Below are 24,516 nucleotides of genomic sequence, written 5' to 3' on the forward strand. Positions count from 1 at the left end.
GGCATGTCCCTGGCTGTGGCCCCATGCCAGATTCCACCCTCTCCTGCTTAGATGCTCCCACAGACCATTCTGGGCCCCATGGCTAACATGGGGAACCACCACATCCAGAGGACCATTGAGGTGGCCAGCCCACGGATGGGACGACTGATGACAGGAAACAGAACAGATACTGAGCATTTCACAGATAGAGCTTATGATGGGGCAAGTGGAGAGTTTAGAGACGGGACGGGTGTGTCTACACTTGCATTCCTTGTTCAAAAGAGGCATGCAAATGAGGGAAATTGAAAATGCAAACGAGGCACTGCTTTACATATCTGGTGACTTATTTGCATATTCTCCTTTCAAAAGAGCTTCTTTCGAAAGAAGAAAAGCAGTGTAGATGTGGCTCTTTGTAAAGTAAACCCCACCTTTGAAAGAACGCTTCTTCTTCAAACAAAATAGGAAGAAGGGTTCTTTCAAAGATGGGGTTTACTTTTGAAAGAGCCATGTCTACACTGCTTGTCTTCTTTCAAAAGAAGCTCTTTTGAAAGGGAAATATGCAAAGCGGTGCCAAGTATGTAAATCAGTGCCTTGTTTACATTTTTTTATTTCCCTTATTTGCATGCCTCTTTCAAAAGAGAAATGCTAGTGTAGACACAGCTGATGTCTCTGAAGTTACAAGAACTCCAACGTTCCACTACAAGGTGGGGTGTGGGGGATAAATGCTCCTTAGGAGAACCCCTTTCTGCTCCAGTAGTGCTATGATTCTAGATATGGACTGAGCTGCACTGCTTGGATCAAGATCTGAACTTCCCCAGCTTTGGCTGTTGGTTCAGAGTTTGAAGCAAGCTAAGAAAGATGTAGACCTGCAGCTTTGTGCTTAAACACACTGACAGGCACTGGTGCAGATGACAGCTCATGTATGAGCCACATTTCGAAGCCATGCCATGTGCATCTGGGATCTTTGCATGATTACTTTTAGAAAACAAGGTCCTTTCAGTTTTATGGTAGGACTCTTCATAGGCTTATGTGCTACCTAAATCTGATGCATTGTTATTTGTGTCACAAGAAAGGCCACTGAAATACTACTCCAGTGTCTTCAAAATGTTTTTCCATTCATACTCTTCAGAGTGCTTTACAAAAAAGGGCAGCTGTTTTTATCCCAGTTCTAACTCGCAGAAATTGAAGCACTTGCCCAAGGTCACACAGCAAGTCAGTGAGACAGCTGGGAAGAGAATCCAGGTCTCAGGACTCCCCTGTTCCAGGGCTCTGTCCTCTGGACCACTCTGACTTATAGCATCCAGAAGCCTTCCTGTTTTAGTTTTCAACATTCATCCCCTCTTCTAGGCTCCCGAGGGCACCCTGTGAACTCTTAATTTTTTCACTTCCATGGGGCAGGGACTCTTTGTATGCAATTCGTGGGGCATGGATGATGCTTAACAAACAAGAGCGAGTTACAATTTAGTTGTAATAACTCAACCAATGCAGTGTGTCTACTTACGAGGAGCACCTTCGGCCATCTCTATGGCTGTTATCCCCAACGACCATAAGTCACTCTGAAAAACAAAATACAGAGAAACATCTAGTGCAGAAGCAACTTGTAACAACTGAGAGTCCTCTGAGGGAGGAATAACTGTACAGGAGACCCCTGATTTATGCGGAGGTTACGTTCTTGAGCAACCATGCGTAACTCAAATTCCAAGTCACTCCAGGGAGCCCAGGGCCAGGCGCCAGCTCCCCACCACCATGAGGCACGTTAAACTTGAGTGTGCATATCTCAGGGTTCTAATATACTGCATTCCCTGGGAAGGGTTTCTGAGCCATACTATTACTGAGAGGCTGATCTGTATGGTCTCTCTACAGCCTGGAACTTACTGCGATGGAGATTTCCTTTTATGGTTTTCTCATTGTCAGTGCTTTGGCAAAGGACTTCCCTCCCTGAATTGAAAGTTGGATTTTTTTTTATTTGAATGACTGAAAAACAACTTCCATATGAGAACTCAGATCCCCCATGATCCAGGGTGATCAAGTTTCAATAATAAAGCAATATACCCTTTGAGAGTAAAACTCAGACATGTGATATGGCAGCTGCAGCTCTGGGCAGTTCTGTGCTGAATTGTTTCACCTTATCTCCCTCTTCCTACACTGCCAGTGTCTGCCAGCTTCTGGTCTATGTGCACTGTAACAGGCACCCTAACTGAACAAGGCAAAATAGAACGTGCAAACACAGGACACCTTTGGACTCTGCAGATGTGAGACACTGAGAGTAAATAAGACATCAATAGCCATGTCTACACGTGCACGCTACTTCGAAGTAGCGGCACTAACTTCGAAATAGCGCCTGTCACGGCTACATGTGTTGGGTGCTATTTTGATGTTAACATCGACGTTAGGCGGCGAGACGTCGAAGCCGCTAACCCCATGAGGGGATGGGAATAGCACCCTACTTCGACGTTCAACGTCGAAGTAGGGACCGTGTAGTCGTTGCACGTCCCGCAACATTGAAATTGCGGGGTCCTCCATGGCGGCCATCAGCTGAGGGGTTGAGAGACGCTCTCTCCAGCCCCTCAGCTCAATGGTAGCCACGTGGAGAGGTCCCTTAAAGGTCCCCTCTCCCTCCCTTTCCTGTGCAGGAAGCTGAGAGAACGTGCAGGCGGCAGCCCAGACACGCGGCCAGCCTGCACGTCTCACAGCCAGCACAGCCAGCCACCCCAGCTGTGATGGCCGCCCGGCAGCCCCACAGCGCCCCCAGGGGACCCCCCGCAAGGGGAGCCAGGGCAGCCAGGGCTTCCAGGCTGGCAGCCAGGCCGGGAAGCGGCAGCGGGGCCCCTCCTGGACGGAGGCCGAGCTTCGGGACCTGCTGGGGCTCTGGAGTGAGGAGGAGGTGCTCCAGGTAATGGGGAGCAAGAGGCGGAACGTGGATGCGTTCGCTCGGCTGACTGAGGGCCTGGCCGCCCAGGGTCACCCTGCCCACACTCCGGACCATGTCCGGAGTAAAGTGAAAGAGCTGTGGCAGGGTTACGCCTGGGCCTGGGATGCGGCCGGCCGATCTGGGGCCGCCCCCGTCACTTGCCCCTTTTACAGGGAGCTCAGGGACATCCTGGGCCCCCGGCACACCTCCTTCCCTCCGGCCACTCTTGAGACCTCGGCTGAGGAGCCCCAGCAGGACCTGGAGCCGCAGTCTGCCCCGGAGGTAAGCCCCCCACCCTGGGGGCCCCCCCCTGGAGCCCACCCCCGGGGCACCGGAGCAGGAGGAGGAGGAGGGGGACTCCTCCTCCACTGAGACGGGGCTGCAGATCCTCCTCCCATCCCGGAGCAGCAGCCGGGCGTCTGCCCCCCGGGTGTCCCTGGACCGTAGGAGTGGACCTACAGGTATGTATCCCCCCGGTGTATACCCCCGAGGTTGAGGGGCGGGGGTAATAGATACGTGGCCAGGGCCCTCCACATGCCCAGATGGCCATGGCCCCAAGGACAGCAGTGCCATGTCCCTCACAGGAGTGCATCAGCCCCTGCCCCACCCCCCCAGCATGACAGTACCATGCCCCATCCCCGGGGCAGGGGGGAGCGGAACCTCTAGGGTCCCCCGGGAGGAGGGGGTGGGACACCCCACAGCAGCAGCAGCAGCAGCAGCAGCAGCATGTGATGGAGTGGGGGGAGTGCAAATGCGAGACTCAGGCTAGATATGAGCAACAAGCTGAATAGCTCCCAGGGGCAAAGGATGATCCTGGGGCTACAACTGGCAGGTTACACCTCTGCCCTGAACAAAGAGGAGGGAGGAGCCGAGCTGGCTTTGAATTGGGGTGGGGGGCGCAGGTAGAGGCTAGGGGAAGGGAGAGCTGGAAGGCAGCCAGCCTGAGGAGGGGGAAAGCTACACCCCAGAGGGGCACCCCTTGGGGTCTTCTCCCCAGGACGGGTTGGAAGGACTGTCTCTGACTGCTGTACTGTCACTTCTGGGAAAAACTGGGCATCTGTGGCCTAAGAAACCTCTCCTGTCAGACCCTGCTGAGTGAAGTGAGAGTCACTCCCGCCGGGGGACGGGGTGCAGTGCAGGGGGACCCATGAACCCCATCACAGCAGCATCTCCCGGGGACGGGGATGGGGAACCTGCAGCACAGGGGTGGGGGGACAAGGGCCACAGCTCGGGGCCCACACTAACGCATGTCTCCACTCTTCTTCCCCCCCTCCTGTGTTCCACAGCTGCACCATCAGAAGGACCGGAGAGCGCCGGCGAGGCTTCAGTGGTCCCGGAAACCCCTCCGGGGCCATCTCTCCAGGCCAGCCCCTCGGCGGAGGACCGACCGGCCCCACGGCGGGCAAGACGGCGGACCCAGCACCACCACCCGACGGCGACGGACCCCCAGCTGCTGGCCATCCATCGTCAGCAGCTGGAGGTCGTGGAGCAGCGCCTGCGGGTGGAGCAACACCGCCTCCACCTCCAGGAGCGGGTGCTGGCCTGGCGCCAAGAGACATGGGGGGCCTACATGGACACGTTCAACCACCTAGTGGACTACCTGGCCCCCCATGCCGCGCCGGCCGCCACTGCGCCCGCCCTGAGTGCTCCACCCGCCACACCACCCGCTGCTCCGCTCGTTGCCGCGCCGTCCGCCGTCGCCCCGCCACCCGCCACCGACGGACGGACCGCCGAGGGAGACCTGGCTGGCAGAGAGATGGCCCGTGTACGGGTGCATGAGCCAGGGCCGGAGTGGGTATGACGCATCTGCGATGACGCAGAGGGGCATGGTGGTGCCCCCCACAGGGATCTCCCGCTGGGGGATGTAGGTCCCCGCCTCCAGCCGGCGGCACAGGCCCGAGTTCCGGAAAACCCGGTCGTCGTGGGTGCTGCCAGGCCAGCCCACATAAACGTCCTGGAAACGGCCCCGGCTGTCCACCAAGGCCTGGAGGACCACTGAGTGGTAGCCCTTGCGGTTTATGTAGTGTCCTCCACTGTGTTGCAGGGTGTGGATGGGGATGTGAGTCCCATCCAGAGCCCCAAAGCAATTGGGGAAGCCCAGCATGGCAAAGCCCGCAATGGTGGCATCTGGGTCCCCCAGCCTCACGAGCCTGTGGAGCAGCATGGCGTTGATGGTGCGCACGACCTGCAGGGGAAGCACGTGGGAGAGTACCAATGAGGGGTGAGCAGGGTGTGCGTGGCCCTGCCCTGCCCGGGCCCCCCTGCCCTGCCAGGGCTGCTTCCCTCCCTCCCCCCGTGGGTCCTCTTACCTCCATGAGGACAGCCCCGACGGTGGCCTTGCCGACGCCAAACTGCTGTCCCACGGATCGGTAGCTGTCTGGAGTGGCCAGCTTCCAGACAGCGATGCCGACCCATTTCTCCACTGGGAGGGCACGCCGCATGGTGTCCTGGTGCCTGAGTGCGGGGGTGAGCCACTGGCACAGCTCCATAAATGTCTGCTGGCTCATCCTAAAGTTCCTGAGCCAGCGGTCGTCATCCCACTCCTCAAGCACCAGCCGCTCCCACCAATCGGTGCTGGTGGGGTAGCTCCACAGGCGGCGGCGTGTGAGGCGGTGGGGGGGGGGGGTCGGGGTGCTGCAGGGTTGGGGGTTGAGTCCTGCTCCCCTGTGGGCCGCTCCTCCTCCGGTGTGGCAAGGAGGTGCTCAGCTGCCTCCCGTATGGCATGGAGCAGGGCGAGCCCTGCTCCTGCAGGGGCGGCTGGGTGGACCTCTGGCTGCTGCTGCTGCTGCTGCTGCTGGGGGTCCATGACTGCGTCGCCCAAGGTCTGCATGCCTATGGCTCTTCAGACCGCGTGCTGTGCAGGCTGAGTGTGTCTGGGAGGGGCCCTTTAAGGGAGTGGCTAGCTGTTGCCCCGGAAGTGCTAGTCCGCCCTGTGACCCTGTCTGCAGCTGTGCCTGGCACCCCTATTTCGATGTGTGCTACTTTGGCGTGTAGACGTTCCCTCGCAGCGCCTATTTCGATGTGGTGCTGCGCAACGTCGATGTTGAACATCGACGTTGCTAGCCCTGGAGGACGTGTTCGATGTCTCCACATCGAAATAGGCTACTTCGAAGTAGGCTTCACGTGTAGACGTAGCTAATATGACTCAAGGATGCTCCACGGGTCTTGCGGTGAAGCAATTTCTGAACACCTAGAAACCATTGCCTAGACACCACACAAGTCACACCAACTTCTGTTGCACCCTTCTCTCCTTGCTTTTTACTTCAACACATTTGAAATATTTTAATACTTAGGGATGAATCCAACTGGCAGTGCCACTGACAGAGGTGATGTGTTTGTGGTTAACTGTCCCATGTAGTGGCACTTGGACCACTTCACAGAGAAAGAATAAGTGTCCTCTACAGCCTAAGCTGAGAACCAGATGGCCTTTAGCTCAGGCTGTAGAGGTACCTGCACTAAGCTCCAGATGCCCCAGGTTTGAGTCTGCATGTGTCTGTGGATAGCTACCTGTTGACAAGGACAAACCCCAAAGTCCTTAATTCAAGCTGAATTCTGATTGGAATTTTTGCCTGAGGATGGACTAAATCAGGCTGGGTGGCCAGATCATGCTTTCATTTGAGGCACCTTCATGGCTGTACGAGGACATCTTGCATGCACTCATGATGTAGCAACATATAACCATCTTCATATTACAAATACAGAAGCTGAGATAGAGGAGAAGTGACTTGCCCAAAGACACATGCGATGTGTGGCAGAGCTAGATATGGAATTTGGATATGTCGAAGTCCCAGGACTTGTTTACACGAGGAAACTTTGCCTCTAACCATACGTGTACAGCTAAAGCAGCAAAACCCTTCCGCTGTGGACCTTGTTGGAGACATTTATACCATGGTAGCTTTTTCTGAGTCAGAAATGGAAATAAACTATCATAGTACAGGGTATTTTCATACTGGCAGAACTGAATCTAGGCTCAGTCTGCTGTATAAACATCTTTGGACTCCCCAAATGAGACACACTGGGATCTGTGGTGGATTACCAGAGGCCATAATTTGGGGCCCTTAGAAAAATCTCCCTGAGGCAACAATGGTGGGACAGAGCTTCTCCAGTCTTGAGGTATAGCTATGTCACTTAGGTGTGTAATGCCCCAGTAATACCCCTGTGCCAGAAGAGGCCCCTCCTGTAGCCATAGTTACAGAAACAAAGCTATGCTTCTGCTGGCAAAGCTTGTTTTGGTTAAGGAGGGCTGGAATAAGCTTGCCAGCAATGGTGCTGATATAAACCATGCCCACTAGGGAGTTCTTTGATAGTACACAGTGCAGGTTTCACCTCACAAAACCAGAACACTCCCGTCCGGCAACATCTGTCGTTCAGCAAGACCATGGATGTTCCTGGATGAGAGCGCCCTGACTGGAAGGCTACTATGGAAAGGGTGGGTGGAAGGTGACCCTATGCAGGGGAGGCCAGGAGCTTGTGTCCCTGGTGCTGGCTTCTTGGCTACAGCTGGAACCAATGCCGAGCTTGGGGCGGAGACATCAACCCAGCTCCCTGACCAGGGCTTGTACTGGTTCCCCAGCTGGAGCTGGAGGCAGCCTTCGAGATGGGGGCTGAAGCCAGCTTCTCTGAAGGGCCAGCAGCTGGAGGGGGTGCGGTCTAGGGCTGGAGTTGGGGCCCTCCGTTCGTATGGAAAATTCCCTCATTTGAGATGGATCAGGTGCTGAGGGTGCTGTATGAGGAAGGTGCAACCTGCATCAATATAGCTATACCAGCAGAGTGTTTCTCTTGTAGTCCTGGACCTACACTTGGGCTTTACTGAAATAGTTCATGGGGGAAAAAAATTAGCTCTCCCCTTAACAGACATAATTATGTCACTAAAACTATCAAGCATAAGTCAGCTCTGAGCCTATCACACCCATCCAAACTGCCTTCTTTGTCCTTTTCTAAGGGAGGTTCAGGGGAAGGAAAATTTCCAATTTTTTTGTTAAGAGGCGGGTTTTGCCCTAGTACCCTGCATAGAAGCAGCCGTGTTCAGCCCTAGATCTGAGCCATCCTGTTCATAGGACAATTTGGCCCTGCGTTTTTGGGGACTCTGGGGTGGCTGCTTCAACTATCCTGCGACTAGGAGGGCCCCTGTGGATTACATGGGCCTGAAGCGGGGCAGTAGCAGGGCCACCCCCCAACTCCCTTCAGCGGTGGGATCTGGAGTGCTCTGGCAGCTTGCTGTGCCACCCTCTTGCTGCGGCCCAGACAGAAAAAGGAGACTGAGCTAGATACTGTTGATTAAATGAGACACAAGATAGCTACATGTCTCCAAAGAGAGGAGAAAGAGAAGAGCTTCCTTGCTTTCTGCTTCCAAACCTCCTGCAGCCCACAGGGCAATTTCAGCTCCTGATCTTCCAAACAGCTAGAGCAAACAGGGGGCTTCTTCTTGGAAAACTTTTTGGATATAACACTTGTATGCCTTCTCCTAGAATTATCACATTTTCAAATGGCAACATTTATATTCCTGGCTATTCACCAGGAGACGTTTGTAAGCAGTGTTCAACTGCCCGTGCCAGAGAGCATCTAGAACTCACTGATGTGCTGGGTTTAAGCCTTTAGATCCATTAATGCATCTCAAAGACACTTCAGTTCCTGCACTCTGGAGAAAATACTTCAATTACCAGGAGACAGGAACAAAATAATATATATGCATGAGAGACAGAGAAAGTGATAAGTTCTCTTAGTGACCATGATACAACTTACTTTTGGCAGAAGTTGGGTAATTCATTACTCTAGACATGGTGAGGGTATAGCTGCATGATGATTAATAACCAAGTACCAAATATATTAAAAAGAGAACACAGACTAATTTCAGTGCGTTCATTTGAAGTATCACCCCAGACACATCTCTGAGGTTGGTGGGCAGCCAGCTGGCGTCATAAAGAGTCTCAGCTAAAGGAAAGCCAAGGAGCTTGACTATAGATGATATATTCCACTGTAGAGCCAAGGAAATGACCAAAATTCAGTTTCAGTTATGGCCATCAGCAGGCACCCACTGGCAATGGCTTCCCCTTCTGGTACCTTTCAACATGCCAGCTTCTATACTGTAGTCTACTAAGAATTTCCTGTCTTCACTGACATAAAGCCAGTTATCCCACATGTCACTGAGATCGATGTCAGTTTACCACAGGCCATGAACAATTTGGGGTCCTTGGAAAAATCTCCCCCTGCGGGGGCACAGTCTTGAGGCCATGGTGGAGGAGGGAGCCAGAAATGAATGATGCGGGAGATGAGGCTGTAAGGGAAGGGAGAAATGGGCAAGGACTGTGGGCGGGGCCACAGGCAGGAGAGGCAGAATGGGGCGGGCTTGCAGGTGGAAGAGGTGGGGTGAAGTCATGCTTCTGACAAAAGAAGCACTCAACTTGCTCCTCCACAGGGCTCCAGGAGACCCACTGCTGATTGATATAATCACAGATAGACTTGCCCTCTGCCCCACAACCAAGGACACAACACTATGTTCTGTTGACTTCTGCTAAGACGCTGAAGACAAGGCCAGACTTCCACATCTTCTTTAATTTCCCTGCACTGAGGTATCACAGTAAAAGCCATGGTTATTTTGGTGTTATAGGTGTGTTAAGACTATTAAAAAAAAAGCCCACAATCTCATAAAAGCTGTTGAATATTGAAGATTAGTAACATACTGCAGGAAACCTGTCAGCTACCTGAGGGGTCAGCACAAATTGGTTACCTAGTAGAGGTAGGACTTGAACTACATCTTGAAAATTCTTTACAGAAAACTTTGGGTATATACTTTACATTGGTCTCTTAAGGAAAGACGCTGCCCGATGGGATGATCTTTACATGCTGGCTTCTTCTTATATAGACAGACTTAAAAATCACAAATAGCCACATTTAAAACGCAATAGTTCTGATTCTGCCATGAAATGCAAGGGTGCAATTCCCACTGAAGTCATGATCCCTTTCCATTATGCCTTTCCTCTTTGCCTTCCATTCTCTCTACCTCCTATTCATTTTTCCTCTTCATTTTTCTGTTCCTCTGTCACTTTCCTGCAGGCTCTTTCCACCTTTCACCTCCATTTCAACCTCTACAAGTTCCCTTCAAAACCAAACCTCCTAAAAACACGTTTTTATACCTATTTATACTATTATACCAGATGAGCTGTACATTTTCTCTGCTTTCTCTCTGGATTTTTGTAATGTGTGGTCTTCAGAGGACAAAGAGTATATCTTTGTGTGTGTTAGGAAAGCACCTGGCACACTTGGGAGCTACTGAAATTTAACAAACAGCAGCAGGAAGGAGAATTGCACGTGTGCTTGCAAGGATAGTACTCTTTATAACCACAAACCATTTTGCAAACACTGGACTCTATTCAGCCCCAGTGGTAAAGTCTGCTCAGAGGTCAGCTGTGGCAGAGCAAGGTGCCTGCAAGTACTCAGCCACTAGGGCAACTACAGGAAACTTCTGCATTGCCCAGGCAGGTAGTGCTGGCCAATGAGATGTGCACAGCACTCAGAGATAGACTGATTCAAAACAAGTCTTGGGCAGCCTATTCCAGTAGGATTCTTCTGAACCCTGATGCAATGTTGAACTGCCCTGGGCCTCATAACATCTTGGATGCAGTCACCTCTACTGGCACAGGTGGGTACAATTTGCATCCTTTTGTGACACAGGGAGTGAATCATGCCCATTAACTCAATCCTCACAGCATCTGTCTTACAGATATTGTTATCCCTAGATGGGAAGAATAAGTCAGAGTCAGATTCATCCCTGTTGAAACTCCACCTGCCTCATGGAGTTACATCACAATTGAATTTAACCCAAGAGAACTTAGGCTACCAGTCAGAGTAAGAAGGAAGCCCAGTCTTAGAACGTAAGAGTTCTTGACTCCTACTCACATGCTCCAACTACTAGACATGCTGACATATTCTTAGAGGTTTGCCCAACCTGGTTTAAGTGTCACAATTGATAGGTCACTGCCACCTCCCTTGGGAGCCTATTCTGAAGTCTAGTTATTTTCACTGGCATAACATTTTTCCTGCCTAACATTCAGCTTAAATTTTCTCCTTATAGCATTTCATCCCTGTTGCCCTAGCTGCAATTCCCTGTACTGGCCTAAAAGCTCCCTCTCCACGGTTGGCATTTACACCTTTTAATCTCTTGCAGACCATCACGTCCTCCTTTATTGTTGTTCACTTGAGCTACACAGTACATACTGACTGTCTCAGTCTTTCTGCATGGGTCAGTCCTTACAATCCCTTTATTGTTATTGCTCTTCTCTGAACTCCTCTCTATTTTTCAGTAGCCTTCCAATATTGAAATGCCTAAGATTACAAGCAAGATGCCAAGTGATTTTTAACTAGAGCCATATAAAAAAGGATTATCACCTCTGCTGGTCTGAAAGGGAAGGATAAACACATCACGGAATACATTTTATACTGATATGGATTTTTAAAGTTTGGGTTTCTTTTTAAATTAGGAAAACTTCGCAGTCCACCTGCCAGAGAGAAAGCATACTAGTATACCCTATACCCTAGAATATTTGCAATAATTGCACTTTAGTAGAGGAAGAAATCTATGTTTCCTTTGATTTTAAGCTTATTGACATTATTTCTGTCAGCAAAAAAGAAACCCCTAGGGAAAAATGTATGAACAATGTGGGTTTTGTGTTCACTTTTTTTGATGTGATTCATATTTGTGCGTTATTTGTTATTTCCTTCTGTACTTTACACCATCAAGCTCTCTTTGCCTAAGAAAACTGTGAGATCAGAAGCAGTTCCTCCCCTCTCCCTCAGGATTAAATTTGTGGAGGTCCCTTTTTTTAATCCACTAATTCCAGGCTTTTATATTTGTTATCTCAAGCCATTTGGCCATAGCTGATACGATCTGATTTGCATCCTTTTAAAAAATGATCATTTGCATTTTTCTCTCCACTTCAAAGCTACAGCATCAGCTGTAGGGAGGTGAACCTGAGACTGGAGCCAGAACTCATGGCTGCCAGGTTATAATAAACTCTGAAAACACACCACAGTTTGCCGCATGGGCAGCAATCAGCCTTTTATTTTATAGCCGCAAACAGCCAATGCCAGCTTCAAAGACAAAGCCATCTAGCCCGTTAAGAGCATTTAATCCCAGGACAATAGGGGAATTCTAATCCCAGCTCTTGCTCACCATTCTACTGCATATTAAGTACCGTATCTGTTTTGGAAGGAGGAAAACATCAGGGATTTCTGAGGGAAAAAATGAAGGCCAGGAAGATTTAAAACCAGGAATGTTTATAATATTATGAAATTTCAAGTGCTCTTCCCTGTGTCTGACTCCTTTTCAGGCTGTAAACCTCTCCAAACCGTATTTAGAGCATGCAGCTTAACAAGAAGTCTATCTAGTGCTACCAAGAGATCCAAGAGCCTCTCAAGAGGAAGAATCAGGTGTTCAGGTGAACCAGAGGCTTACTACCCTAAGGGTATATTTAGCAGATGGAAACCCACAGGCTACTTGAGCCAGAAAGCCTGAGTGAGAATTTGCAATGGAGGAGCTGTGCTTGCTGGAAGGGGCATTACCAGTAAAGCTAGAGGAAATGCCAATTCAGCAAATATTCCCTGCAGCCTCTTTTTGGGATGCTCCTTTGAAGAGCTGGCCAAAGATCAAAGCCAATCCCCCAGAGTGGAAATGCCTGGGAGAGGGCGAGGGCAGCACCACCTGCCTTCTTGTGAATACCTCTGGGGCACGGGGAAGTATAATTTACATTTCCCTGAGCCAACATGTATGAAACCAGATCCATGCTGTTCAACAGTCACTCCCTGTAAAGCCAGTTCTTTCGTGTGAGAGGTGCCAAAGAGCAATCCAGCTGAGGCTAGCTCAACATTGCTCCTCTGAGTTAATAAGGGGCTCCTTCTTGGTTCATGCAGTAGAGCTGCAGCCAATGAACAATAACACTTTTAGTTCATGTCTCAGGAACAGTATTATACAGACTACATGTATACACACAGAGACCAGCTACAGGGTTAGGGAATCCGCTGGTTGGCTAAATCTGCTTGGATATTTGGCAATCACTTGGCAGACACTATATGCATTAAATAAAAGAAACATTATGACCACCCTAAAAGTTTTGTCATGTGAACTAAAATGCTTGCAGTAGAGATAGACCACACAGTGGTTGGCATGGGTTACATATAATAAAGTTTGCTAAATGATCCCTACTCTAAGACTATCCAGCTTTTAAACGTATATCATGGTGGTTAACAAAAGGGGATTAACTATTTGCACATCTGCATATCATTAACAAGCAACAATTTAAATAACCCGCAGGATGAATTCTGAAGCTGGACAGCTGCTCTGAAGAAACCAATCTGTTAAGCTGCTGACTGACATATCTTAATAGACAAAATGTTTCAGATTGTTTTGACATTTTTTGGGCCCTCTATCACATATATTTTATCTGTTCTGTGGGAAAGAGCAATTGAGGCTGTAACGCTGCGTCAGAGTGGTGGAATGTTTGTGTAATTACATGGGAAAGTCACATCTCTAATATGTAGTGAGTCTTCTATAGGTCCTTGCCTCCAAAGGGCCAAGAGTACTTTTCAAACATGACGTCTCACAATGCCCTCATGGGAGGAGAAATGGGCAAATGCACAACAATGGTTAAACTTATTTATTTTTTAAAACTGTCTATTTGTTTTGGAAATCTAGCTCGACCCATATAGGGGCTGGGTCTCAGGGGAGTGGAGTATGCACTGCAGCACTTCTGAAAATCAGGTCTGGAACTCTTGGGCAGTAGCAACATTGCAGCTTCATGACGATGTTGTGGGCACTCACATGATGTTAGGTTGTCATCAAGCCTCAGATAAAATTGGGATGCATAAACAGTTCAGTGATAACTGGAATTGTCCCACAAATTTCTGAATATGGAACAACCATAAGACCTCTAAATGGATGCCCACCAGACTCGCAGACTTAAAGATACAATTTCAGCTCTTCCTCTCTTAACAGGCTAGTATTACAAATATATGGTATTGAACAGCACAACACAGCAGTTCAAAGGAAGCCCCTAATACCTCATTCAGAACTGAGGAAGACCTTGTGCAGTAATCTTCAATGCTTAAGCATCACAAAAAGGATTCACATTAATAACTGACTGACATCTTGGAACCAGACTGCCATTAATGCAGGGGAGAACTTTTTGCGCTTTATTGTGCACTTACAAATTTTAAAAAGATGCCAAATCCTTTGAAAAAATCCTGAATGTTAATAATGTTTATGACATGGACATATCATTTCAGATCAGATCAGCCTCTTCTTCATATGCTTATGATCAGAATCGTCAATTCAAAAAGTGACAAGGTTGATTTAAAATAACTAATCTGAGATATGGTCTTTCTGAGTAAATTTGCTTGTTTTAATACCTTGACTAACTCAGAGACCTTAATGAATATTTTAAAACCATCAGAAGTATCACATTTGTAGTAACATATAAATCAACATGAAGATGCTTGATTTGGTACCTTGAAGTCGTAAGTGGCATCAGGATTTTCATCACAGGCAATAACCTCAGGGGCCATCCAATAAGGAGTTCCAATGAAGGTGTTTCTCCTGCCCACTGTTCGGTCAAGCTGAGCACTAACACCAAAATCCACTGTGTATATTAAAAAAAAAAAAAAGATAAACAAATACAAAACTGAATGTTATCTTTCAGCCACAACATATGAAGATGAAAAAAAAATAAAGTCATGTTAAGTTCATACAGACTGACTAGCCTCAGTCTTTAGAAAACAGACGTATTGGGCCAAAGTCACTCCTGATTGAACTCCCCTGACCTCAGTGGAGTCCTAGCAGGGATGGATTGGCCATTTGACCTCTGATGTGAACAGCGCACACGCTTCTCATTACTATAGTTGAGTAAGAAGAGCTCAAGACTCTAGTACTCACTAATGGAGACGAGAGCTGGGAACTGAAAACAAACCAGAAACTTTGTTTTGTCCTATTCTGTGTGTGTCAGGGAAAGTCACGTGTACTTAAAAGTGCCATTTTCTGGAAATGCTGTTCCTGGAAATGGCATAAATACAACAGACATAAGGAACTAAAGGCTAAGGACAAAGGATTGTACGGAAATGTTAAGCATGGAATTTGATAATCTGGGCTGAATTCTCTGGTTTACCGAGTTCCCTTTGTACCACGTAACTTAAAATGGTTGGAGAATTTCCCTTTGAAGGGGGAATCTGCCAGTGTAAAGTGGGATGAGCCACTGTGCTGTGCCCTTAGCTGGAACCACCTTTCCCTGCCTTTATACCAGAAAAGGTGGTTCCACGGTATCTCAGGGATCTCACAAAACCTACCTGATCTGTCCCCATTCCCAAAGAAAGCAAGTCAGTTACTTGCTCTTTACCAGTTTTATTCCATCTTCCAGCAATACTCATCCCACACTTTCCTTACATTAAGTTCTGTGCCATTCTTACCCAGTTTAACTTCCGCATTTTCTGTCAGCAATACATTCTGTCCTTTGATGTCTCGATGAATTACTTTATGCTGGTGTAGATGACTCAAACCCTAGAAAATTCAGGGAATAAGCAAGGTCAGATAAAAGAAACTCAGAGTATTATTTGATACCATTTCCCCCACTTGCCATCAGCATACTAATTACCCACCAAAAATGGGAGATTTATATCGGAATTAAATTGCCTCAAAACTCTTCTCTTTTTCATGTGCACAAAATGTCCTACATTCCACATTGGGATGTCATGAGTAGAAACATCCACTTACTAACTGCAGTCATGGCAGTCTGCGCCTGATATGGCGAGTAAAAACAAACAAAACCCCATAAACACAACTGCAAATTTGATAAAGATTTAGGACTGAGTATTATCTCAATATTAGCCTCAATACCTCAGTATTCATATTAATGTTTTTTCATGGGCTTTTTTTTTTTTGCCATAGAGAGCCATGTTAGGTGCTGAAACAGAAAATCTGGCCTTCTGTTTGTATTTCTATCAACCAGAAACTGAAATACTAGATCTCATTTTATATTGGCCCAATAAATAGCATTCACATGCATTAAAAACCTCTATTAGAAATACAAATACTAGAAGTTGCACATACTCCTAATAGAGACATAGCTCAAATTAAAAAATCTCTCTTGAAGGCTATGGGTAAACTAGCTTTCCACTGTTCCTTTTTTCATTAGTTCATTAATTTCTTTGCACAGCCTGCATTTTTATTTCATGTGTGTACTATTTCAGAGTTTAACATGACAGCCACCTATATTTCTAGTCTGGTATAATATGGATTACTTTAAAAAAAATCTGTATGGGTACTAATTTCATTTCATATTGAATAATCACTGAAAAATAAAATCATTTCTGCTATCACTGCTGGCAGTTATTAGTTATTTTAGGCTTGCTACTTTAGGACTACGACAAAGAACAATTCCAATGGAGATTCAGAAACCTTCTTGAGTTCCAATTCTTCACTGAATTATTCCAGTGTTAGCCTCTGGCTGTTTGATCCTGTGTGTGCCCAAGGAAATGACAAAGCTTCAATTCAGCTATGCAGGCTCCAGCCCTAAGTGTTATAAAATTACATCAAACCTTCAATCATAAATAATAGTTATGAGTTTCCACCGATCTAGTTACAAGATAAACACCATTAAGGACACACAATTTTTATAAAGTTTTCAATATGTAATGATTGTTTCTACATGCCACCCCTTTACTTCCAGTGACTGGGGTGAATTCATTTGAAATGCATCTAAATGCTCAAAGTCTATAGGCCTGGAATATTTTAATGGCTAATTAACTGAAGAACCATAAGGCTTAATAATCCCAAATGGTAGAATGGCTGCCACCTTAGCAGGCTAGAAAATTTGTCTAACAAGATACGATACTGATTTTTCACAAGCCGCATAAGTGTACACCTGTACCTTAAAAAATATATCTGGTACACTGTTAATGAAAATATGTTGTATAAGGACCAAAGCCTCCTTTGCTGTACAGCATATAAACATGCCACAAGCCATTTTTTTCCTGTGAGTATTATGTCTTCAATTGTGCTACAAAACACAAAAGAGTAACAACATTGAATTCTTGAGAATGGCATCTTTCAGTATTACCAATCTCTCAAACTCTTCTGTGGTTTGTAAAACTAGATTGAAGTTTTGTACCTTCCTCCACACCCACACCCACAGCTTGAACTTTAAATGCATGGGTTTGTTTAAAGAAGGAATGAAAAGCACTATCATTCTTATGTTGTTGGGTTTTTATTTTGTTGTTGTTGTTGTTTTATTTGTTTGTTTGTTTTCCATAACATAAGGGAAACCTGCATTCTAAATAATGGACAGGAGGATCCTAAAAGAAGAATGGGGATAGACACTCAAGCTGTTTGCATAAATCCTTTGAGCTATAGGTCAGAAAATGACTCCTCTCCCTTAACTCTGTAGAAACAGTAGACCACTGTCACAGGTTAGCTGGTCCTTCAAGGCAGGCTGGGTTCAGCCTGTCCCCTGACCTAGCAATTATCTCTCAGCCTTACCCTGGTCAGGTCACACAGGGACACTTAGCAAACCTGGCTAGGTGTAATGTAATGGTTTGGAGTACAGGCTTGGGCAGGGGATGGGGCAGCTGAGGGTAGTTAACTCAGAAGAGAAGAGGTAGGTAGTTCCTTCTCTCTTCCTGGGAAAAGTCACAGCCACAGAAATGATCCCTGCGGCAGCCCCTGAAAAGGGGAAAGTTCCCTGGAGAGCCTGAACAGGAGCCTTAGGGAGCACTTAAGGCTCCTGGAAGCTGGTGGGAGGCTGAGTTGGGGCCTACAATGGCAGAAGAGAGGGAGAGCAGGGTAGGCTCCCATGCGAGAGAGCCCTCAGACACAGTTTGTTAGTGGGAGCAGATGCAACAAAAGGGGACAGAAGAGTTATTCAGATGTGTTTGGATTTTCATTTGGCCCTTTCAGTTAACCCAGATGGAGATTTGACTTTTATGTGACTTGACTGGAAGGCCGAGCCTTGGAAAACCCAGGAAGAAGCAGACAACCCACAGGAGGTGCTGGAGCCCAGGAGACAGGTAACATTACACAACTAGGCAAGAAGACATTTCAAAAGTGTGCCTGCTGCTGCCATGCATTGCAGAGCCAACTCATGAGCCTTGACACTGGATGGTGGCTCTGGATCATAATCCAGTGGTTAAGCTCTAATGCACTAGCAGGGCTATTTTGTAAAACAGGCTTACCAGTTTAACTCAGCCTGTGTAACTGTGGTTTCCTGAGGCTGAAGGATGTGTCACTACAACAGCTGATTAATTACAAAACTTGTTATTGTGCTCATCAAATTGTTGGTGGTGGTGCTGATGGTGGCATGTGTTATAAATAAACAAGTGCTTTGTCACCGGTGGACAGCAAGTGGAACTTCATGACCATTTTATATCTTCACTTCTTCCTCAGTTTTGTGTCACTCATTCAGATGTGCAGGATCCCCACAACATGTATATGATGGATGTAAAAAAACCCTGATTTCTTAGATTCATAATTTTTAAGGCCCTGCTATAATGATCATGTAGACTGCCTACCTGAATAACCTGGGCATCATACAGAAATGTATTATTCACAGAAGTCACTGCTACAGAACACTGCCACTCACCAGTGTAAGCCATTCCAACCAGTATAGGGCTGTCAACACTGTCACCCTGCCCTGCCCCATACTGCCCTTCCTCCATTGTTCACCCTCCACCAGCCTCACTCACTTTCACCAAATGGGAGCAGGAGGAGGGTGAGGGCTCTGGTTGGGGGTGCAGGCTCTGGGGTGGGGTCAGGGATGAATGGTTTGGAGTGCAGGAGGTGGCTCCAGGCTTGGGCAGGGGATGGGGTTTTCGGGTGTGGATGTTGGGTGAGAGTTTGAGTGTGGGAGGGCCTCTGGGCTGGGGCAGAGCATTGGGGTACAGGAGGGAACTAAAGGAACATGGTCCCAATGGCACTTAATGTGGCTCCCAGGAAGTAGATGGCAGGGTCCCTGCAGCCTCTAGGCACAGAGAGGCTCTGTCCATGTGCTGCCCTCACACCTGTAGGTGCTGCCACCGCAGTTCCCACTGGTCATGGTTCCCAGCCAATGGGAGCGGTGGAGCCTGCACCTGCTTTCTAGTGCTGGCTCTGCAGCTCCCATTGCCTGGGAACCCTGAGGATAGTACCTGCAGGTCAGGGGCAGCATGTGGATGGGGTTTCCTGGCACATAGTAGCTGCAGGGACCTGGTGGTCACTTCTGGTAGCTGTGCAGACCCAAGGCAGATAAGGAGCTGGGTCCCCCCATCGTGCTGCCATCTGAATGTTAATGGCCTAGTCGACAGTGCCTGCCAGAGCCACTAGGGTCCCTTTCTTACTGGGCTCTCTGGTTGAAAACCAGATTCCTGGCAACCCTAAATCAGACTCTTATCTCCTGGGTACAAACATTCCAATATCCTCATTTAAGTAGTGACACCAGACACACTGAAAAATAAAAAAGTGTGCCAGTTGAGTCTGCATTTAATAAAATGTTTTAAAAAAACCCACTCCTTTTGCAGACTGTATTTGCCTTGCCTTTCTGTTAATTGAAAACAGAATTCTATCTTAAATACATTTTGTACTTACTTGGTGTTAAAGGAAATTAAGATTTTGTTGAAGGAAAAACAGAGTTAAAAGTCCAGAAACTAACAGAGCTAGGGGGCCATTAACTGGCATGTATTTATTATGCAGCAGACAACCACATGAATCATTCAAATCTACAGGCACCTAAGATGCATTAGGTTATGCCAGTACATTAGCCATACAGCCTGAAGTGCCATCTCGCAAGCTTTAACTCTTTTCAAATGTAAAAAGCCCATCCTGGTAAATGACATGTAGAACCACAGTAGCTCACTTTGGACACATACCCGTAAAATCTCCCTGCAGATGTATGCAATCCACTCCTCCTTCAAAGTGTTCCCTTTTGTGTTCTTGATCAGATCAGTGACAGAGCCAGCACCACAGAATTCCATCACCAGCTGGCAAAGGAAACAAAAGTACAATGACTGTAATTAAACTTGAAGGTGTCCTCTGGGTTGCATAACCCAGTGTAGTACATTGCAGTTGGCAAGGTATTTATGGTGCAATTTCACTGCGACAGAAAATGATCTTTGAATAATTTTTCAGTTTTTTTTTTCTTTCATGGTGCATTGCAATGCTGGAGAGGCCTGCATTCCTTCAAAAGGCAATAGATCAAGAAAAGTAGAGTAATTTTATCACTGAAAAGCTATGCCGGGATGGGGGCAGGGGGAGGAGGAGAGTGAGAAATCTTCAAGTCACCAATCCCACCACTGCATATTCTACAGGACCTGGTTCCATACCAATACAAATAATACATGTGCCTCAGAGTCACTCTTTTTAACATGCTTTTTCCATAAGTGTGTGCAAACACCATTACATTGGGGAGAAGTTCTCTTCTTGGAATACCACTTCCAACGATCATCTTAAGATTTCTCTCTTTTGCTGGGTGACTGTTCTCTGCTTCCTTCCATATCAGAAAACATTTTTAGTGGGTAAAGTTTGTGAGCCTGTGGAACATTCTGCTATGAGTAGTTGTTTACTAGAATTCTTTCAAATCAGACCAGACCATTTTTCCCACTCTTCCACTGCTTAATTTTTTTTTTTAAACAGTAAATGTAAGAGTCCATACAGAGGGCATGCAGAGTTGCTAACCCTCCAGGATTGTCTTGGAGCCTCCAGGAATTAAAGATTAATCTTAAATTAAAGATTATTCCATGTGAAGAAATTCCCAGGAGTTCAGCCAACCAAAGTGGGCAACCCTAAGGGCATGCACCTGAGCTTCTTACTCACGCCCAGGCCCAAAAGCGTTCAGTCATGAAATAAGAGAGACAAGATCAGCACAGTGGCTCTGATCCTGCAGTCTATGCATCCACCAAAGCCTACTGATTTTATGGGGAAATTTGTTCACAAAGAATGCAGGACTGGGCCCAATATATTTGTGTGAGTGTGTGCACACAGACATTCCAATTAACATAATGATCATGGAAGAAAACTTCCCAGTCTGTAGACTGGTTTACACTTCTTAAACGTATAATTTTAATTTCACTAAAATAATTTGGCTTATTACTTAGGACTTAATATTTCACATTTTCAAAGCAAGTGACAACACTGTTAAAAATTGAAAGCTGAAAAGAGAAATGCTGAGAAAAAATAAAAGATTTAGTTGCCCTCCACCTGCTTGGATGAGTCAGCCAAGGGGACTACCATATTGGCTGTCATAAAAAACAACAATCAAACACTATTATCATTTTCAGTTCAGATAAGACACTTGAATGGGGCATCAGAAACAATGCTGTACTAGCAGGAAGAAAGACCATCTTGACATAGTATCATAGAATCTCTGAGTCTATAATACTAGGTCAAGATGGTCTATCTTCCTGCTAGTACAGCATTGTTTTAGTAACAGAGAGGGAGCCGTGCTAGTCTATATACTATCAAAACAAAAAAGCAGTCAAGTAGCACTTTAAAGACTAAGAAGATAATTTATTAGGTGAGCTTTCGTGGGACAGACCCACTTCTTCAGACCATAGCCATAGCAGAACAGACTCAATATTTAAGGCACAGAGAACCAAAAACAGTAATCAAAGTTGACAAATCAGAAAAAAATTATCAAGGTGAGCAAATCAGAGAGGAGAGGGGCAGGGGGAGGGAGTCAAGAATTAGATAAGCCAAGTTTGCCAAAGAGCCCTTATAATGTCCCAGAAAATTTATATCCTGGTTCAAATCACGTGTTAATGTGTCAAATTTGAATTGTTCTGGTCTGGCTATGGTCTGAAGAAGTGGGTCTGTCCCACGAAAGCTCACCTAATAAATTATCTTCTTAGTCTTTAAAGTGCTACTTAACTGCTTTTTTGTTTTGATAGCATTGTTTTAGTATGTCCTTTCCATACAGTGTCTAGTTTTGAGAACTTCTAGAATCAATTTGTTTCTCAGGTCTGCTCCAGATGAAAGATGAAAAATTCTTTGCATGTCCATAAGAAACAAAAGTTACTTTTACATTACAAAACTCGACTTAAGAAATGAACTTGAGATTGGCTAAATCAATTGCGACCACACGGGTAATTAGCTCATCCACAGAGATCAGGGCTTCTCCCTCCTAAAACAAAGGATCAAACAATGTGACCTGGCAGACAGTTTCACAACCCAGAAAACAAAAGACTAGATTAATAATTACTCCCCATAAAATGGATTAATGTAACTCTTGGGCAGAAAAAAGTTCTTGGCTGTCTCTTTTCCTTCTTAACTGATTGCTCCATGGGAATGGCACTAGTTACATTTGTATCTGGAAAAAACAAACATTTAGGATATTATAGTGATGGGAACTATTGAAAATCTGTAGATAGGTCAGTAGGTAAATAACGATTTTGACATACACATATAAGAAATAAAATATAAGGGTTTTATCACAAAGCATATGGTTGTGTTGGAGATGGAGGGTGGTTGAAGTGTGTGAGAGAGACTCCGTATACCTTCATTCAGATCCCCACCTCCTGCTCTGTCATCTCACATTCACATCCCAGAGCACCCCGCCCCCAGCCCCAATCTTCCACTTCACATTCATCCAGCACCTCCTAAATAAATCTGTGAGCTCGGACTATAACTCCTAACCCACAACTTTGCACATAGCTAAGGGGTGGGTGAGTTGTGGCCAGAAACTGAGAGTGAATTTTGAGACCCAGGAAGGAAAAAAGGTTGGGAATCACTGTACATGTGTCTTTTCCCTCAAGACTGACAGACACACATTGAACCTTTATGTTTCTATGGCTTGTAACTAGAAAGCAATGAAAAACGAGGGACCATTACACCATATAGTGCAATTACAACTTCTTAAACCAAAACACCAAACATCATTACAAGTATCCAATTTATCCAATAATTTGAATGATCACCTCTATAGTCCTGCCAGCTCACTCAGCCCAAAATTTCTGTCCTAGATTTCCATCAGGTCAAGATGGCTAGCAAAAAGTACACAAAGTAGCCACTTGCCTCATGTAATTCCTGAATAATTATGAAGTCTCCTAGAAATGAAAAAATGGTGCAAGTCCGAGGAGACTTTAATGCCCAACTCAGCTTCTCAAAGCTACTAAGAAATGGATATCCCATAATATGTACGAGAATATCCAGCAACTACAGATATTACTGGTAATACCAGCAGTGCCCAGGTTCAGTTGGGCATGGGTCCAATGGGGCTTAACAATGAATATTTGCTGCTACCTGTGAGGCATTTCAAATGATCTGTGCCATTAATTCTTAAAGTGAAGACGCAAGCTAACAACTTCAACAATCCATGTCTCTCAGCCTGCAGTAGATGCCTAAGGGACTTCCGACTAAAACAACAGTATTTCTTTTGAAGACATTGGACTGATTGGATAAGGAACTAAGCAATTGCTACAAATAGTGATGGACAAAGTATGCGAAGTGAAATTGCTCTTCCATGACATCTTGAATTACCTGTTTGTGTTTTAAATTCATGAACTACTGCAATAATGTAGCTTTGTAGTTAGATAGTATTCAGTGAAGTTTACCACAGGCTGTATTGAACTTCATCCTCACCTCCCCACTGACTAACCTTAACACTATTTTGCACACACACAGCAATTTACGGACAATAGGCTTCATGACATCTCTGGCCTATACCAAGGCCAATACCTTCATTTTATACATTCAGGAACAGATGTTTGACATGGTTAAGTGATTTGCCTGGGGTCATCACACAAGTTGGTGGCAAAAAGCTGGTAGTCATGTACAGGAGTCATGTTCCCTGCTCTGTTTGCTAACCATCAGACAACACAACTTGTCCACTGTGAAGGGAAGAGCAGTCTTGTGGCTTAAAGCAATGGGCTGGGAATCAAAAGTGTGGGTTTCACCCCCAGCCAGGTAATTGCCTTCCTGAGTCAGCTTCTCCATTTATAAAACAACAGTAAACCCGATGATATATGACAGGACTGGTCATCAGAATCCGTTCCCTCAGATTTGTACAGTGTTCTGAGATAATCAAACGTTCTTGCATTGTGGGCTGTCTAATCCGTGCAATAGTGCCAGGAGATGCAAGACTAATAGAGCCATTAGTCTAATAACTGCTTGTACCCTTACCAAGCTTGTTAAATACGGAAGATGTTTAGGGACTGGGAAAGATACTAAACCAGAAATGCTGACTACATTTTTATTACTCAACTAAAATTATAAGCAGGATGGCATGGAGCGGTAAAACTACATTCTAAATTTTTAACTTCTATGATCATTAAGGATTTTTATATAGTTAATTTACTATTTATTTTTGTTTTTATGTTAGACTAGAGCAGCAATCTTTAGAAGCAAGGCGTATGAATGTATGGCAGCTGTTACTCCATTCTGGCCCGCATTTTCTGAGTGCATTGCTTTGTGAATCCTCACAGCTTGTGGATGAGTCATTTTACTCTTGATAAAGAAGTGGCCTCCAAAAACATTTCTCAGGTCCCCTCTGGCCCCATCATCACTGTTCATCACATTTTGCTAGCTCTGAATTGACATCGAGAGCTCATAAATTACTAGCTCTTGTGAGCGACACTGTTATCCAGCAAACTGACCTGGATCCCTTCAGGACAATTTCAATGCC

General features: G+C 46.1%; 1 protein-coding gene across 8 annotated transcripts in view; it reads right to left on the reverse strand.

The window, feature by feature from the left end:
- TNIK (TRAF2 and NCK interacting kinase) overlaps window positions 1-24,516 on the reverse strand; it is a 319,291-nt gene that overhangs the window by 96,854 nt on the left and 197,921 nt on the right. For all 8 annotated transcript variants that reach the window (XM_075004331.1, XM_075004329.1, XM_075004324.1 and 5 more), the window contains exons 5-8: window positions 19,769-19,879; window positions 15,341-15,431; window positions 14,390-14,520; window positions 1,481-1,535 (exon numbers count right to left, since the gene is read on the reverse strand). In XM_075004331.1, coding sequence (XP_074860432.1) covers window positions 1,481-1,535; window positions 14,390-14,520; window positions 15,341-15,431; window positions 19,769-19,879 — 388 coding nt within the window. The remainder of the gene's footprint in view (window positions 1-1,480; window positions 1,536-14,389; window positions 14,521-15,340; window positions 15,432-19,768; window positions 19,880-24,516) is intronic.

The sequence above is a fragment of the Carettochelys insculpta genome, chromosome 10, assembly GCF_033958435.1.
Source record: "Carettochelys insculpta isolate YL-2023 chromosome 10, ASM3395843v1, whole genome shotgun sequence".
Lineage (NCBI taxonomy): Eukaryota > Metazoa > Chordata > Testudines > Carettochelyidae > Carettochelys > Carettochelys insculpta.